General features: G+C 52.1%; 5 protein-coding genes across 5 annotated transcripts; 3 read left to right on the forward strand and 2 right to left on the reverse strand.

The window, feature by feature from the left end:
* Positions 1-7011: 7011 nt before the first annotated feature.
* BZA70DRAFT_237273 (uncharacterized protein) lies at positions 7012-7233 on the forward strand (the record flags this gene model as incomplete). Its single annotated transcript, XM_064910409.1, has 1 exon — positions 7012-7233. The coding sequence occupies one exon, from the start codon at positions 7012-7014 to the stop codon at positions 7231-7233; it is 222 nt and encodes a 73-aa protein (XP_064768880.1).
* A 255-nt stretch (positions 7234-7488) lies between these two features.
* Positions 7489-8941, reverse strand: BZA70DRAFT_144106 (Ribokinase-like protein). Its single transcript, XM_064909658.1, has one exon. It carries the CDS (start codon positions 8842-8844, stop codon positions 7774-7776), a length of 1071 nt encoding a protein of 356 aa, XP_064768881.1. The 5' UTR covers positions 8845-8941; the 3' UTR covers positions 7489-7773.
* A 3011-nt stretch (positions 8942-11952) lies between these two features.
* On the forward strand, positions 11953-13098 carry BZA70DRAFT_289033 (uncharacterized protein; the record flags this gene model as incomplete). Its single annotated transcript, XM_064914084.1, has 1 exon — positions 11953-13098. The coding sequence occupies one exon, from the start codon at positions 11953-11955 to the stop codon at positions 13096-13098; it is 1146 nt and encodes a 381-aa protein (XP_064768882.1).
* Positions 13099-13256: 158 nt separating this feature from the next.
* BZA70DRAFT_277223 (uncharacterized protein) lies at positions 13257-14978 on the reverse strand. The gene is made up of 4 exons (XM_064912418.1): positions 14791-14978; positions 14690-14735; positions 14509-14589; positions 13257-14436 (listed from the first exon to the last, which is right to left on the reverse strand). Exons 1-4 carry the CDS (start codon positions 14822-14824, stop codon positions 13353-13355), a joined length of 1245 nt encoding a protein of 414 aa, XP_064768883.1. The 5' UTR covers positions 14825-14978; the 3' UTR covers positions 13257-13352.
* Positions 14979-15375: 397 nt separating this feature from the next.
* BZA70DRAFT_144494 (ribosomal protein L10-domain-containing protein) lies at positions 15376-16729 on the forward strand. The gene is made up of 3 exons (XM_064909662.1): positions 15376-15626; positions 15686-15735; positions 15801-16729. Exons 1-3 carry the CDS (start codon positions 15566-15568, stop codon positions 16626-16628), a joined length of 939 nt encoding a protein of 312 aa, XP_064768884.1. The 5' UTR covers positions 15376-15565; the 3' UTR covers positions 16629-16729.
* Positions 16730-16801: the final 72 nt, after the last annotated feature.

The raw sequence follows: 16801 nt of genomic DNA on the forward strand, positions 1-16801 counted from the left end.
TCAAACCATCAAAGAGTCCGTATGGCGCCCCAGTCCTGTTCGTTAAGAAGGCTGATGGGTCCCTTCGGATGTGCGTCGATTATCGCGCACTTAACAAACAAACGATTCCCAACAGCTACCCGCTCCCGCGGTTAGACGAACTTTTAGATAGAATCGGAGGAGCTAAGATCTTTTCCAAAATGGATCTCACCAGCGGTTACTGGCAGATACCGGTGCACCCTGCGGATCAACATAAGACGGCGATAACTACACGCTACGGATCCTATGAATTTACCGTGCTACCGTTTGGTCTCACCAACGCGCCGGCTTCATTTCAAACGTTCATGAACAGTATCTTTGACGACGTCCTCGATAATTTCGTTATCGTGTATATGGATGATATTCTTGTATTCTCGAGAACAATGGAAGAACACTTGCAGCACCTACGCTCAGTGTTGAAAAGACTCTCTGACAACTCTCTGGTTGTGAAGCCTAAGAAAACAACGCTCTGTGCTGCGTCTTGCGAGTTTCTAGGACATATTGTCTCCGGTTCGGGACTGCTGCCCATCCCCCGACACATGTCTGCGATTTTGGATCGGCCGGTGCCGCGCACTGTTAAGGACCTTCAATCCTTTCTGGGTGTGGTTAATTACTACCGCCGATTCGTGCGAGACTATGCGCAACTTTCGAGCCGACTCACCTCAGCAGCCGCGAATGGAAGGACGCTCCGTTGGACTCCTGAGCTTCAAGCTGACTTCGAGGTCGTGAAGAAAGCTCTCACTTCCGCCCCGGTTCTCCGCCACCCTGACTTTTCCAAGCGTTTCGCTATCGAAACCGACGCCTCATTGCTTGCCATCGGCGCCGTGCTTCTGCAGGATGGGCACCCGGTGGCCTATTTCTCCAAGAAACTGAATCGGCATCAGAGGAACTATCCGACTCATGATCGGGAGGCCCTTGCTATCGTCGAAGCTTGTGTTTACTGGCGACCGTTTCTCGCTGGTCAGGAATTTGATGTCTTTACCGACCACAAATCTCTGCTATACTTACCAACGCATCCATCTTAAACGACCGCCAACGGAGGTGGGTCGAGAAGCTCGCCGATTATCACCCGGTATTTCACTACCGAAAAGGCAAGGAGAATGTCGTCGCGGACGCACTCTCAAGGATCCCAGTCGACGACGTCTCGCACGTCAACGCGACTTCCCTAAACTATCCAATACCCTGTGGGCTTGAATGAAATCCGAAGCGAATACCAAAGCATTCCGAAATGGAAGAATCTCATTGCTCAACTAGAGCAGAGAAACAACGCGGAAACGTATGTGGCCGACAATCTCTTGTCGCGTTACGATTACCGTGAGGGCCTTATCTACCTTCGCTTGCAGGAGACTGCCCCGTGGCGACTCTGCATTCCGGGTAATCGCCTACCGAAACTATTCCTCAAAGAATACCACTCGTCTGTTACGTTACAGCAGGACACCCCGGTATTCACGCCTTACATTCGAAACTAGCCAAAGATTTCTACTGGCCAAACATGTACAACGATGTCATGAAATTTGTGCGCCAGTGCGACTCCTGTCAACGAACCAAAGTACCGCACCAACCGCCTTACGGTCTGTTGCAGCCAATGCCTATTCCCGCAGTTCCGTTCAAGTCTATCAGTATGGACTTCGCCGTGATTGCCCAGACAACGACTAACGGTAACAATCAAATTCTAGTGGTTGTGGATCGCCTAACAAAGTTCGGAATCTTTATCCCCATGAAGTCCACTCGCACAGCCGCCGAAATCTTTGACGACCTGATCGACTATGTGTTCTCAAAGCACGGCCTTCCTGACACGATCGTCTCAGACCGGGATAGCGCCTTCACCTCCGCTTTTGTTAACCGATGTCGTGACCAATTCAATATTACGCCTTTGATGTCAACCGCTTCGCATCAGCAAACGGATGGACAGTCAGAACGTACAATTGGAATCTTGAAGAACCTAATAAAGCACTCCTTGGATCGCACTCAGCGAAAGGACTGGGATTCATACCTCTCCTTGCTAGAATTCGCGTATAACCAAGCCCCTAATACATCAATTGGGATGTCCCCATTCGAAGCGCTCTATGGATATTCTCCACGTTCGTTCCATGGAATCATTCCCCAAACAACGTTAAAAGATCAACACTATACTGACGACCTGCAAAGTGTCTGGGCCCGCGTCCAAGACTCTATGCACGAAGCTCAGATTAAGCAGAAACTGGCGTATGATCGTCATAGAACCTCCCCACCGACCTTCAAGGTAGGAGAAAAGGTATTGGTACGGCGTACTGATCCACATCTCTCTGCCTTCGAAGACCCGTACTTCGGACCGTTTACGATCCTCTCCCTCGAACCGCCTAACAATGTTCGCCACTCGACTTTAAGGATCGCCGTCGCCACGACGTAATTAACATCGAGCGCATTAAGAAATACTACGAACCCGAGGCCGCGGACCCCGCGCCCTCTTACAACACTCGTTTAAAACGAGCTAGGAACTTGCGTGATCCCTCCGACTTCTTTGAGCTCGAAGAAATCATCGCTGAAGAACCCACAGGTATCAACAATGGTCGACGTTTTCTATGCAAATGAAAAAACGCTCCAGAGTCTGACAATTCCTGGGCTGAATCTCGATACGTACCTGAACAAGCCATCCTGTTCTGGGACGCTAAGAAACAACCTACTAACGTGCCGTCGATGTCGCAAGACTAGACATCGCCTGGAGGGGGGAGTGTCACGAAGATGACTAATTAAGGTTTATCTTCTGGTTTGACCTCGCGAACCTTACCGACTTCTATCGCCCGACAGCCAGACGGCCCCACAAGGCCTCGGCCGGATAGATAGGAAGTTGGAAGTAGCTACAAATCATACGATGCCAGGATTAGACCATTCGCCGGATCTGGCAATCCTTCAGAGTAGGAGCAGGGGAAAGAGATAAGAAGTAGATATAAAAGGAAGCCGGAGTAGCCAGCTTCCTTGAACCCATCTTTGACCTAATCAACCTATTACGCTTCCACTGCAAACCTTACTCAACTATCGCTCAATATAGAACCCCAGCCCTCTCGACCAAGCTACTTCGTCACAGGAGGGATTAATCCCAACAATTCAATTTTGGGGAGGGTGGCACCCAGGCCCTGTTGCCCATGTGGCAGCGAAGATAACGAAGCAGAGGAAAAAGTACGGAATGACAGAAGCCTGTCACGATTAGACAGAAGACGCATCCACAGAAGCACAACCCGCGCTAAGCGCTAGTCTATGTGCGGAAGCAAGTGTGCTGTGGCTCCGCAGGGAGATCACCCAAAGAAGGCGTACTTCCAAGGTGCTGGTTCTCGGGCGATGACCTCCCAATCGGTCGTTCTGCACAGGTGGCTGTGGGCTACGACCGACTAGTTTCGAGGGCAAAGTCTATTGCCGAAGGCTTTCTCAGTGTTTGCAATTCACTTCTTACGAATAAGTTAACTCATCATCTTTGCTGATGGCGAGAGCGTGACGTCAAGTTAAGGTTGGGGGACCGTTCCGCTCAATGACGGTTCACTCATCTTCATGTGATGCTGTCTTCCACCGCCGTACAGTACTCTAGATCTACAACTTTTTTTTTCCGAACGATTGTTTTTCCGTTGTTAGACGAGTAGGTTCATGGTACTTTTAATACGAGAGGCTTATAGAACAAATGAATTGAGGGCGGCTGGACATTTACTTCTGACATCATCGCATCGCAGGTGTCATTGTGGATCTCAGTGGCTCATTGTTTGTAGTTTGTAGTTTATTCTTCGGCCGAGGTCTGTTTTTGATCTGGAAAGAGGTAGTTGTATTCCCGGTCATGCTCACGATAATTGCAATACATGAAGTATCTGCAGTACGTTATCAGTATGTTCTGAATGTTCTCAAAGGGTCGAATGCATTTCATATCATAGCCTGCCTAAACCTCCGAAAGACCCTCTGAACGAACAACAAACGGTCAAACTGCGATTAATAGCACATTCGCTATCATGTAGTTCTCCACGTTCTCCAGATGAGTGACGTCGATCGTCGTCAGCATTGTGAGAGTATAATTGAGTGATTCCAGGGTGGTACATGGCCTTCAGTTTCGGGTAAACCCGCGATATAGCTGCTTAGCGGTAATCTATTTTTCTTCTCGCGGTGACGCTGGAGGGACAGCGTGACAGAGACGGCGATAGCGGGACAGTTGTCCGTGATAGGAAGATGACAGTCGCAGACAAAGACATGGAAGAGAATCATCGGGACAGTCGCATCCGTATTTTGACAAATGACAGCAGGTTTTTCCGTGAAGGATGTGCAAGATACGCTTAGAGCTGGACAGGAGAGGGAAAGGGCAGACAGAAGAAGTACGTTCTCCGGCGGTGGGCGAGAACAGTTACGAAAGTAGTTAAGAGGATGAATAAACAAGGAATACCCAACCGTTATGTTGGGCTGTCGGGCGAGAATAGTTACAATGGGACAAACTCGAGATGAAAAGAAGGGTTCAGGAAGCGGCACCGTAGTGGGCGGCGGGTAGTATCAGGGGAGCGAGCGAGGAGCGAGGGAAAGCGAGAAGGGCGACAGAACACAGAAGACGGAAGGGTGACGTCAGAACGGGAGGCAGTTTGCATATCTTCTTCTGCTCGCTGTTGTAGACCTGGACAAGCTTTAATAGTGGGCGAATTTTGTTCGCTTCCTCGCGGAATACCCTAAGTCTTGCTCCCAAGGACAACTGGATTAGGTAGACGTACAATATGCTAGTAAGATGGGTAAGATGAATAAGGACCGTTTGTATGGTGATGATGACTATCGATCTCGCAGAACAGCAGCGGGCCCGCCGAGCTCGCAACTCTCTAGCGCGAGAGACAAAAACAAGCCTTGCCTCGGCATGTTCCTCGGGTAGTTGTCGAGGTGCCTGCAGAGCACAGCGAGGGCAATTTTATCCGTGGCAGAGGAGTTGGTGAGGATGGAAGTGCCGAAGTCTAAAGGACAGGGCAGCGGATCTGAGGTGCGAGCGAATAGCAGGGGGGGAAGGGCGGCGCCGCACGTCGGGCAGCAGGCATCCGACGGCGAAAGAGAGCGTGGATTAGATAGAGAAGTAGCAGTAGTAGTAGTAGTAGTAGTAGTAGTAGTAGCAGTTGTTTGTAGTTACAGAACAGCATCACCAGAGTCAGATACAACATCCACTCGGCAGGCATAGTCAGCACCAAGTCGGACAGTAAATTAAAAGCCAGGTCCCCAACCGAATCGAGCGCTCTGGCAGCTAAACAGTGGTCAGTGCTGCGATGGTACTGCGGACAACTGCTCCGTGGCCAATCACCTCCTCAGTTTTGGCTTTGGCTTTCTTCCCACCGGCCTCCTCCGTTTGCCCACCCTTCTTCTGATATATGTATGAGAGTATTGCAGCTGTCGATATAACTGTGCTGTGATGTGCTCTGTATTGATCTTGATTGTTTGCAGTTCTCTGCAGTTCTCTGCAGTGCTCTGTAATTCTTTTTTGCAGTTCTCTATCGAACAGTACACCTACTCTCCCTCGTAGATCACACGCTGTGGCGCACGTCCAACCCCAGCCCAGTGCCAGCTGCCAGCGCCGCATCTTGGGCGGAAATGCCCTTGCCCATCAACTCTGTCCGCTCAGGCGGCGATCCCAGCAATCTGGAGGTCAGTTCCGAGTTTGAAAAGATGAGCTGTGGCTCAGACGTGAGCGGCCGTGAATACCGAGGGCCGGCAGGTACCGCGCCTCGCTCTGTACCCGGCCCAACCCACCCATCAAATTCGTGTTTGGGATGGCGCACGCGTGGGCGGGGTTTGGCCTTCTTCGCATCGTCTTTATATTGAATGCTCTGCCCACCGGCTTGTTCGCCGCCTAGTTCGTATATCTCGTCCTAACCCCCTCCCCCTCTCTCTTCTGCCCTCTTCACCTCCCCAATGGCCTCTGTCTCCATGTTCTCCCTCGCTGAAACTCCTGGCCTCGACACTCCCGGCGGCCTTGCCTTCCGCAACCCCTTCTCCGCCGGCCGCCTCTCCGATCTCGACCAGCCCTCCCTCCCCTGGTCCGCCCACAACTTCTCCTCTACCCCCTCCTCTTCCACAGTCAACCCCTTCTTCTTCCCCCACTCCTCCGCCATCCCGCCCGAAGACGACCTCCTCGTCTCCGCGGCTGCGGCCGCCGCTGCTTCTGCCTCCTCCGTCGACTCTGATCCCTACTCCGCCGCTGACCCGTTCTCGCACCGACAAGGTGTCGTCTTCTCCTCCTCCTCCTCCATTGATCCCGCCTCCACGGTCGTCAACAGCAGCAGCCCTCACTCGCAGCAGGTCTTTGACAACTCCCTTCCTCTCACCCTCGATCTCTCGCACTCCGCCTCCGTCGGCGCGCTTGGCATCGACTCTACCCACTCTGACAACGCCGCTGCCGCCGCCGTTGCTGCCGCTGGCTTGCTGCCAATGCTCTGCATGCCTGACGACATCCGCGCTCCTGGCTCCGCAACCTCCCCCTCCAACTCCGCCCTCCCTCTCTACGCCCGGCGGCGGAAGACATCACGAAACAGCTTCGCGAGCGATCGCGGCGACTCGTGCTCGCCACAGTCGTCGACCTCGCACTCGACCGTCGCCTCCTCGTTCCTCGATGACTCTGGCTCTCCCCACGACCCGCAGTACGCGCTCAAAGACGAGCACAGCGTGGCCTCATACAGCCCCCGGCTGGTCGACGACCACTCCTTCGATCTCCTCTTTGATTCAATGACGCACACGCACGACGGCCTCGTGCGTCTGCAGCAAAACCAGGACCAGATGTCGCACATGCACTCCAAGCCCCGCATGCGTGCCTCCATGGGCGATCTCGCCGGCGGCGCCAGCCTCCTCCACGATCTGGATGACGTCCTCGCACACCAGCCTCACGCCTCGTCGGCTTCAGATATCGAGCTCTCGTCGCGGGACCGCCACGACAGCCCGTGCGACTCAGACTCGGGCTCCGACTCCGCGCTCGCGACGTCGGCGAGCTATACTGCGCTGCCGTCGAAGGACGCAAAGAGCCTGATGTCGACCTTCAGCTCGCGCACCTCGGCCGGATCGCAGAAGAAGCACAAGTGCCCTGTCTGCAACAAGCGGTTCACCAGACCCAGCAGCTTGCAGACCCACATCTTCTCGCACACGGGCGAGAAGCCGTTCCAGTGCGACCACGACTCGTGTGGCCGTCGCTTCAGCGTCGTCTCCAACCTGCGACGGCATAAGCGCATCCACCGGGGAATCTCTAAATAAACACGAAAATATCTACAAGTTTCTACCGTCAATCTCCACTGTCTTTTTATTCGTTGCCTAATACTATCCAGTATGGACTTGTCAAGGCTGATTGATCTTCTTTTACTGGTTGGGCTATCTAATATGCGTTTGGGTCTATTGTCAAAGGTGAAATCTTACAGGATTAATTATATGTATTTGTATCTTTTTGTATTATCTGGGTTTCGTTGGTTAAGATTTATGTCGGCACATTCCTTTATTGTTGTCCTTGGACTTGGTTTCTCTCATATGTATACATATCTACTTTAGGAGTTCAAGGGTATTTTCTGGCATTTTTTTTTTATATAATTATAAAAATGGGAGTCGCGCAATTGAATCTACAATCTTCTAATTTTTACATTATATCAAACCAAGTAGTATATCCAAGCAAGTATAAACGTGCAAAGTCATTTAAAAGAGGGTCTTTATAGGCATGGAACTTAAGCGTGACAGATAAGCCATTGTTCGAAAAGACTATTTTGCTTCCATTTTATTTGTGAGCACGGTTTCTAGTCTATTATGTTATTGTCTATGGAATTGAGCTTTGACTGTAGTCTTGACGCTTCTAAACACCTCTTGGTTCTGCGTCAGTCGTAGCTCGCCATGCTTCATATCCGCGATCCTGCGCTCCTTTGTTCCCTTCTCCGGCCTCGGCACACCAGACACCTCGGCCTCTCTGTCCGCGCGCTCGTTGTATTTCTGCACGCTCTCGGCCGTTTTCAGCAGCACGGCCTGCACGACCGCGCTCACGTCCTCGATCGTGCGCACGAGCGGGAGGTCCTCGTCCGGGATGGCGGTGCCGGCGGGGTACGTCTGCTTGCACCGCTGCGTGTGCTTGTAGAATTTGTCGGCGACCATGGACGCGAAGAGGTCGCCTGTGCCGGTGAAGTAGGCGTTAATGAAGGGCAGGCGGAGGTAGAATTGGCATAGCGAGCCATCCTGCCGCAGCGTCTGTCCCGCGCACAGGAACTCGGATGATGAGGTTGTGGTGGTGGTGGTTTCTGACTGCGCCGGCACAGCCGAGGAGATGATGATATTTGGCGTGTGGAATTTGTCGTAGAGGATCGCGAGTGCGGTGAAGATGTCGGTCTCGCTCGAGAGCTTTGTGCCGGTCAGCAGCTCTGTCTCGAACTGGTTCGGTGTGATGACGGTCGCGAGCGGCAGCAGGCTCTCGTACGCAGGCACGACCTCGGGCGCGACGTAGAGCCTATTTTCGTCGCCCATCACAGGATCGAGGACCCAGATGATTTGGTCGCGGCCGTACTGCGACGTGCGTTGATCGTTGCGCAGGTTCTCGACCACGCGGCCGACCGCGCGGACGGCCTCGGCTCCGGGCAGGTAGCCGGAGAGCACGACGTCGTAGTCTGTCAGCGTGTTTGATTTCAGGCCCTCGTATATGTCGGTGATCATCTCGGCCGTCACACGCTCGCCTTTCCACTGCGTGTAGCCGGTGTGGTTCGAGAACGAGACCGTGTTGAGCACATCCACGTCCCAGCCTAGGAGTTGCAGCGGGAACGTGGACGCCCGATTGCCCACGTAGCCATGCACCACATGCGACGATATCGCCAGGATCCGGTTTAAGTCGTCCGACATCTCGTCTGTGTGTGTACGTATATGCAGAGCGCAGGACTGATTCGAAATCCTGCGAATTGACCTCAAAGAATGAAAGAAGAGTCAGCGGCGAACTCCAACAATCAAAAAAAATCTCGTATCAGTCGCCCATCGTAATCGGCTCCTCGTGCTCTCCACCTGCGGCTCAAGCTTTAGTCACGTGGATTATATATTAGTCACGTTTTTTCCGTCGCTGTTAGGGGTTCCGGATTCGTGCGACTCCCCCGGGCGAGTGTTGTAAGACCTCTGGAAGTGCGCCCACCGGTTTGCCTCTTGCTACGAACTATAAAAACGAGGATGAGGAGATGAGATGGGGGGGGTGTGCATCGTTTGCGATCCGCTCGTTGCTTTTTCTTCTTGATCTATTGAATGCTTCACTTTTCTTTTTAAATACAACTGACGGTTTCAGCTTTAGCCTCACATAAGATAATGAAATCTTACAAATTTGATCCTGTTCTGTCTTGCTCGCTCTTTCTGTATAAATCCGTTTTATAAAAAGACAAACGTCGTCTCGACGGCTCGGCATTGTGAGATGAATAACGGCGGCAAGCGAGACCTCATAAGCGGGTTGAAAGGGGCAAATCCGCTGCTTGCGTTCAGATTCAAGCTTGCAAGAGTCTCAGTATCTGCGTTGTGGTTCCCTGCGTAGACCGCCTCAGACAGTCCAGTCCGGTCATATCAATCCGAATAGTATTCTATATTCATATAGATTAGGTACGAGGCGGCATATTTCCAGCCGTTCTAGAGAATCTAACTTAATATACCTGTCTCAACACACCGCCTGCTGATGTGGCCCTGTTTGTATGGACAAGACCCCTGTATATTCTGTAATAAATCACTTTTCACGCGCACCCCCTCTAAGAACAAATTAATCAAAAACTCTCGCGACGGTACACATCTCCGCTGCGTGCGTTCTTTATTTCTGCACTGTTTGGAAGAGAGATGGGGATTTATTGAATGGAGATAGAGGTCAATCTGCAAATTGTTCAGCATGCGTGTGGTATGCTGGCACTCCGTTTCGTTGGTATCGCCGCCGCTTTCAAAGATAAACCTTTTCCAGAGTCCCGGTTGTTCTCACATGCCCATTCCTCGTCTTTTCCCATTCAGCTATCTTATTTTATCCTATTTAATCTTTTCTGGGCAGATGCAGATGGTTGACAGCGACACATCCGTCCCAAAACGGAAAAAGAATATCACACCTGATCCGGAGCCGGCGTAAGCCGGACGGGACTACGGACGCATCCTGTTCCGGATGCCGATGATGTCTGGTCTTTGTTGAGACCTGTGTAGGAGTTCATGGACCCCCTGCTGATTCTCCACTTTTTTCGTGATGTCAATGGCGGGGTGGGCGTGATGTCGTTTTGCTCGGTGCTGAATATACTTTCGAGCGGCGAGTGCGCAACTCTGCTCTCGCGGGGATGAGCGGATGGTGTATAAGCACTTGACGAAACCCGCAGATGCTCAAGCATGACGAAAGTGTCTATGCTATATAAAAGCATATCACAAGTGCACCCGCGACTTTCTCTGCAATTGCTTAGGATATCGCAGGACGGTACATCAATACATGAACCCTGGGACTCGACGCATCAGAGTATGACTTCATTATGACGCGAGAAACGTCATATGCCTGGCTGGCCTATGTATCGCGGGAAACGTCATGAGGGATGGTTTATTGATCAGAATCACAACGCGGAGATGTGAATGACGTTCGTCATATGCTGTCAGTCCTGACGTGCTGTTGATATCTAGATGTGGGAGGGATTGTATTTTGCAGTTACGTGCTGCTTCGGAGGGTTTGTATCGACGACTGACGTGAAGATGATCTTGAGTCTATCGAGACTAAACTACCGCCGCTCCGCGACAAAGCAACTCACCTGCCTCGTCCTTCCTGTACGCCTCATTTATGACCTTCCGAAACGCGACTTTCTGTGTTGAGCAGATCGTGCAGTTCGAGTGCGCCAGCGGTTGATCTCAGAAACCTCGAGGGGTATAACGATGTGCGAGTTCTGCTGGTGCGAGTTGCTGTTCTGGTACTGTTCCGATCTGCCATGTTGGTATGTTCTCATTGAGGATATTCCTTCGGTATAGATGTAATGACAAAAATGGAGACATATCTATGCTGCGTGTGTTTGGAAGACAGCTATGTTAGCGGGTCTTGTCTGACGTTCCCTGGGTCGTTATCAACATCTCCGATGAGAATCCTCTGATCTCCATACAAACGCTGTTCTCGCCAATAACCCGAAAAACAAACGACAACGCAGTCCGCGCACCACTACTCCTTCGATATACCAAGACTTCCCTAATAACTAACTGCAGCGAAAGATTAACAGGCCGGCAGTGAAGACGTAGAGCGTAGCGTATGATGGAGGAATGGCAGATTTTTATGACCTGACAGTGTTCGTGTATTTGACTGTTTCTGATTTGATCTGGATTGGTTTGAGGAAGTTTGGATGGAGTTTTATGATTGTTGCTGATGATTCAAGCACCGGAGAACACACGAAACCGTCTTACTGAGAATTATTTATAAAAATACACAGCAGACCTCCCTCATCCCTCCTCCATCCTTCCCGCAAAAACCATCAAAAATCCACACTACTCACTGCATTTTCCAAAAACCATCCTACGAAGCGGTCTGGTCTGGACCCGTCGCCCTCTAATCCCCATTCAGGGGCTGCCAGCTCGTCTCGGTTCGCGCCCATTAAATTCGACGATAAGGCAAAAGAAAGAAAGCCTCGCGCCTCACGGCCGGCTCTCTCAACTTCCACGCACACACTCTGTATTGTACTTGCTGAACATCCAGGTTCTTGTTGAGAGATACGCAGAGAGTTGGGTTGTGAGATATTGTTAGTGTATCTAGAGTTGATTAGTGGCAGTTTATTGCTGGTAGTTGCTTCATTGAGGTGTTGTTGGAGATAGGGTGCGGTTATTTGATATATTCAACATCACATCAGTGGTCTTACCGAAGAGCGGGATCAAGCGCTCGATATTGCTTTCAACTGGCTACAAATCTCTACAGAGTCGACTGTATTTGAAAGAGCAAACAGCACATAACAAAGACCAACAACTCCAACAGAAGAAACAAGACGCGCAATGTCAGACGTCGAGATCTCGATTCGGTCCTACTCGACCAATCCGACACCAAAGCCCCACACAGTCTACCACATCCAAGTCCGCCTCCCGCTACGGTCCTACACCATCATGAAGCGGTACTCCGAATTCGTCACGCTCGCGAACCAACTCGAGCACGCGGTCGGCGACGACATCCCATTCAAGCTGCCGAAAAAACACCTGTTCAACAAGTCGATCGCCAACCTCGACATCGTCGAAGAACGCAGGGAAGGGCTCGAGCAGTTCTTGAAGGAGATTCAAAAGTCGTCGGATTCAAGATGGAGACTTACAGACGAATGGCGCGAGTTCATGAGCCTCCCGGGAGCGGGCGGCAAGGCTGGTGGTGCGGGCGGCGGCGGCAGTTCGTTGCTCTCGAGCGGGTCGTCTAACGCGTCGTTGATAATGCCGTCTGGGCGCAACGTCGGCGATCCGGTGGTGTGGATGGATACTTTGCACGAGGTCAAATCGCTGCTGCACGACGCGAGAGTGTGTATCTCTGACCGCGACCAGATGTCAGCTACGGAAGCCCGCACCGCGGCCTCGGAAGCGCAAAAGTGCCTGGTGCAGTCGAGTTCGAAGATCGTCATGCTCGAGCGCGGATTGAAAGAGCTGGCAAACTCGGTTGGGCAGGGAGAGCTACGGCGGCGCAGCGATATGCTGAATCTAGTCCGGAAAGAGCGGGAAGGAATCGAAAGCCTGGCGTCGACGGCATCGCGTAACCAGGCTGCTGCCGATGCTGCTGCGTCTTCCTCAAGAGCAGACGCAAGCAGCACAGCCGACGACCCAGACTTGGACGCTGACCGGAACGCGCTTCTGACTGGTGGAAAAACCGTGCTGGGCACGGTAACCTCCTCTGCGCGACGCGTGCTCGGTCCACTAGCCGAGACCGCCGAAACGCGACAGCTCGATAATCGAGGTCTCCTCAGTCTCCAGACGCAGAAAATGCAAGAACAGGAAGATTCGCTGGAGGAGTTTAGCAAGATTCTCTCAAGGCAGCGGCAGTTGGGAATCGAGATTAACGACGAGCTTGAGTTGCAGAGTGAAATGATTGGGATGCTGGAGGATGATGTTGATAATTCTGATGGAAAGTTGAGGCGGGCTGAGAGGGCGTTGCGGAAGGTCAAGTGAGGGGAAGCAGGATGGAGTAAAGTGTATATAGAGGATATGGTGGAGGGTGAAGATAGATTGCTCTTGAGTTGCATTATTATGTTTATTGAATGCATGGAAGATACTTATAGCTTACAGAACTTATAAGATAGTTAATTCTTCCTCATTTAGAACCATACTTATAAAGGTAATCAATGGTAGTTTATAATTTTTATTCATGCCCTATTTGAAAAACAACCTTTTACAAATCGCGATAGAAGACAGCTCAACATCGTTTACTGAGAAGTGCACTGAGCGCGCTCTCCGCCCTGTTCGTCATCATCGTCATCCTCGTCCATACGAACGTTAGCCCGTCCCTGCTGCGACGGGTCGACATCCTGGAGCACGACGTCATCCACCATGGCGTCGGCGGGGAGCTCCAATTCCGGTCTGGGCGGGAGGATGGTCTCGAGCAGGGCGAGCTTGTCGGGGGTGGTGAAGTTGTCGGCCGGGAACTCGACCTCGAATTCGATGTAGAGGTTTCCGTTGTTGTGCAGTCTGTACGAAGGCATTCCGCGGCCCTCGATGACCTTGACTTGGCCGGGCTTGATGGTCTCACCGGGGATGATGTCGACCTTGAGCCACTCGTTGTCGAGGTGCTGGATGGCGATGCTGCCGCCGGCAAGGGCGGTGAGGAGATCGATCTTGGCGTGGTAGTAGAGGTCGTCATGCTTTCTAGTGAATCTCTGATGCGGCTGCTCGTCAATGACAAAGATAACGTCACCGGGGAGGATATCGGGACCTTGGTCGCCCTCCTCGGGAAAAGTGATCTTCTGACCGTTTGACATTCCCTTGTCGACGTGAACCTCGAGGATCTTCTTCTCGCTGATGGTCTTCTTTCCGTTGCAGGTCTTGCACCGATCCTTGTCCTTGATGATCTCACCCTCGCCCTTGCAGTCGTGGCAGACAGTCTGGAATTGCTGGATGATGTGACCCATTCCTCGCTGGAACGTAACTGAACCGGAACCGTTGCAAGTGCTGCACTTCTTGACGGCGCCCTCTTTGCCGCCCTTGCCGCTGCACTTCTGACATGTTATTGTTCGCGTGAGCGCAAGCTTGGCGACCTTACCCTTGTACAGATCTTCTAAGGTGACGCGCAGCGCGTGCACGATGTCTCTGCTCCGACGCGGACCGCTGGGCCGGCCGCCGGCACCGCCAAACATACCACCGAAACCACCAGCGCCGCCGCCAAAGAACTGCGAGAAGAGTGCCTCGGCGCCGTTCATGCCGCCCATGTCAGCGCCACCGGCACCGTTCAGGCCTTCTTCACCATATCTGTCGTAAATTTCACGCTTCTGGGTGTCGGACAGGATGTCGTATCTGGAATCAGGGGTTAGTCAACAAGACAAAGACAGAGAGAGAATAAGTATGTCGGAGAGAGGGAGAGCATACGCATGGGAGATCTCCTTGAATTTCTCCGAGGCCTCGGGGTTGTGCTGATTCTTATCCGGGTGATATTTCAGGGCGTTCAGTCTGGAGATCAGTGATTAGCAGATAGTCGACGAGGATATGTCTGCGTGCGCAACAGCACACACGCGCAGACACAGCAGCAGAATAACAATCTATAACACACCTGTAGGCTTTCTTGAGCTGGGCATCGTTGGCATCGGGGGCGACACCTGCAGAGGGTTAGTATTGGTCTAGAGAGGGATATCGCTGACGGGAAGCACGTACCGAGCGCGTCGTAGAGCTTAGTCTCTTTGACCATTGTGGATACAGCTGTGATATGCGAGTAGGAAGAGAAGAAGGAGTAGAGAAGGAGTAAAAGAGATCAAAGCAGCAAAACCAGGCCTGAATGGGTTTATCTCGACTGTCCTCCGCGATGCTCTTTCCTCCAACGCGCCCGCAGCTAATTTTTCTCGGGCGCCGCACCCTCGTTTCGCGTTTGTTCCGCCTCCTTCTACGACATTCCATTGGGTTTTATTGCCACCCGCTCGCCGCCCGCACCGCTGCGTCCGGCTTTTCTGGTATTTGTGACTGTGTTGGGGGAGCAGAGGGGTTTGGATCTGTTTATGAGGTGTTGCGAGCGAGTGGGTGTGTTTATAAGGTGCAGAGACGGTGGCAGCGGTGGGATTGACGGCGGTTGAATTATCACAGTCATCATGTAGTCATACTACTAGTACGATGTTAGTAATATATTGTTACATAATGCATTACTACTTAGGGCTAATGTAGGGCTAGTAATTCACGTGACGGCTCATCTTTTGAGTGTGACTGCTTTCTCTTCAAAGAGGACTCTTGAAACCTTAATTTTCCACACCGCTGCGAGGGCATCGTCGTGCACAGCAGCCTGCAGCTTGGATTCCTTCACCACCCAACACCCTTTAAACCACCTTCGAGGTAAGCTGCTGCTCTTTGTTGTCGTCGTTATCAGTCGTCGTTCAGTGGACTAATTGATCTCTGTTTTTGCCAGTCCTTTAAACATCCTATCTTCCTTATAAGAGTCGAAATGGGAGGCACTCGTGAAAAGAAAGCCGAATACTTCGTCAAGCTCCGTGCTCTCCTCGAGGGTATGCGCTGTTCCTAATTGCACTATCGTCATTCGTCTAGATCTAACAATGAATTACAGAGTACCAGAGCATCTTCATTGTCGGTGTCGACAATGTCTCGTCGCAGCAGGTACGCTTCCCTCTATCCTCTACCCTCGATCTACAGCACAGCACATATTAACACAAACCCAACAGATGCACGAGATCCGTAAGAGTCTCCGTGGTGAGGCCGTCATTCTTATGGGAAAGAACACCATGGTCCGCCGTGCCATCCGTGGATTCCTCGCTGACTTCCCCGAGTTCGAGCGCATCCTTCCCTTCGTCAGAGGCAACGTCGGTTTCGTCTTCACCAACGCTGACTTGAAGACCATCCGTGAGTCCATTCTCTCTAACAAGGTCGCTGCTCCTGCCCGTGCCGGTGCCGTCGCTCCTATGGACGTCTGGGTCCCTGCCGGTAACACCGGTATGGAGCCCGGTAAGACCTCGTTCTTCCAGGCCCTCGGTGTCCCCACCAAGATCGCCCGTGGTACCATCGAAATTACTTCCGATGTCCAGGTCGTCTCGGCCGGCAGCAAGGTCGGTGCCTCTGAGGCCACCCTCCTTAACATGCTCAACATCTCTCCCTTCACCTACGGTATGGTGATCGCCCAGGTCTACGACCAGGGCCAGATCTTCAGCCCCGAGATTCTCGACATTGAGGAGTCCACCCTCCTTGCCAGCTTCTCGTCCGCCATCGCTGCCGTCACCGCCATCTCGTTGGCGACCAACTACCCCACCCTCCCCGCCGTCATCCACCACCTCATCAACACCTACAAGAAGGTCCTCGCTGTCTCTGTCGCGACCGAGTACACCTTCCCTGGATCCGAGGCCATTAAGGACCGCATTGCCAACCCCGATGCCTACGCCGCCGCTGCCCCCGTTGCCGCTGCTGCCGCCGCTGAGTCGTCGGCTCCCGCCGAGGAGGCTCCTGCTGAGGAGGCTGACGAGTCTGATGACGACATGGGATTCGGTCTTTTCGACTAAACTAGTTAGGAAAAATGGTGTGCTGTTTGTCCGGATGGCTATTGTATAATATACATCAGTTTGGAGAAAAAAAGATGCGCTAGGTTTTTTATATAGGTTAACGAAAAAGAAAGGATTTTCTGCTCATAACTCCATTCGTAAAGTCCCAATGTAGAATTAAAATAAAATGACTA

This window comes from Myxozyma melibiosi (assembly GCF_037950935.1).
Source record: "Myxozyma melibiosi strain Phaff 52-87 chromosome Unknown BZA70scaffold_4, whole genome shotgun sequence".
Classification (NCBI taxonomy): domain Eukaryota; kingdom Fungi; phylum Ascomycota; class Lipomycetes; order Lipomycetales; family Lipomycetaceae; genus Myxozyma; species Myxozyma melibiosi.

Excerpts from the sequence above, each read along its gene's own strand:
- BZA70DRAFT_144106 (XM_064909658.1), bottom strand. The coding sequence starts at position 8,844 with ATGTCGGACGACTTAAACCGGATCCTGGCGATATCGTCGCATGTGGTG.
- BZA70DRAFT_277223 (XM_064912418.1), bottom strand. The coding sequence starts at position 14,824 with ATGGTCAAAGAGACTAAGCTCTACGACGCGCTCG. Across the intron at positions 14,736-14,790 it reads TAAGCTCTACGACGCGCTCG|GTGTCGCCCCCGATGCCAAC; the intron begins GTACGTGCTTCC and ends AACCCTCTGCAG. Across the intron at positions 14,437-14,508 it reads TTCAAGGAGATCTCCCATGC|ATACGACATCCTGTCCGACA; the intron begins GTATGCTCTCCC and ends CCCTGATTCCAG.
- BZA70DRAFT_144494 (XM_064909662.1), top strand. The coding sequence starts at position 15,566 with ATGGGAGGCACTCGTGAAAAGAAAGCCGAATACTTCGTCAAGCTCCGT. Across the intron at positions 15,627-15,685 it reads GCTCCGTGCTCTCCTCGAGG|AGTACCAGAGCATCTTCATT; the intron begins GTATGCGCTGTT and ends AATGAATTACAG. Across the intron at positions 15,736-15,800 it reads ACAATGTCTCGTCGCAGCAG|ATGCACGAGATCCGTAAGAG; the intron begins GTACGCTTCCCT and ends CAAACCCAACAG.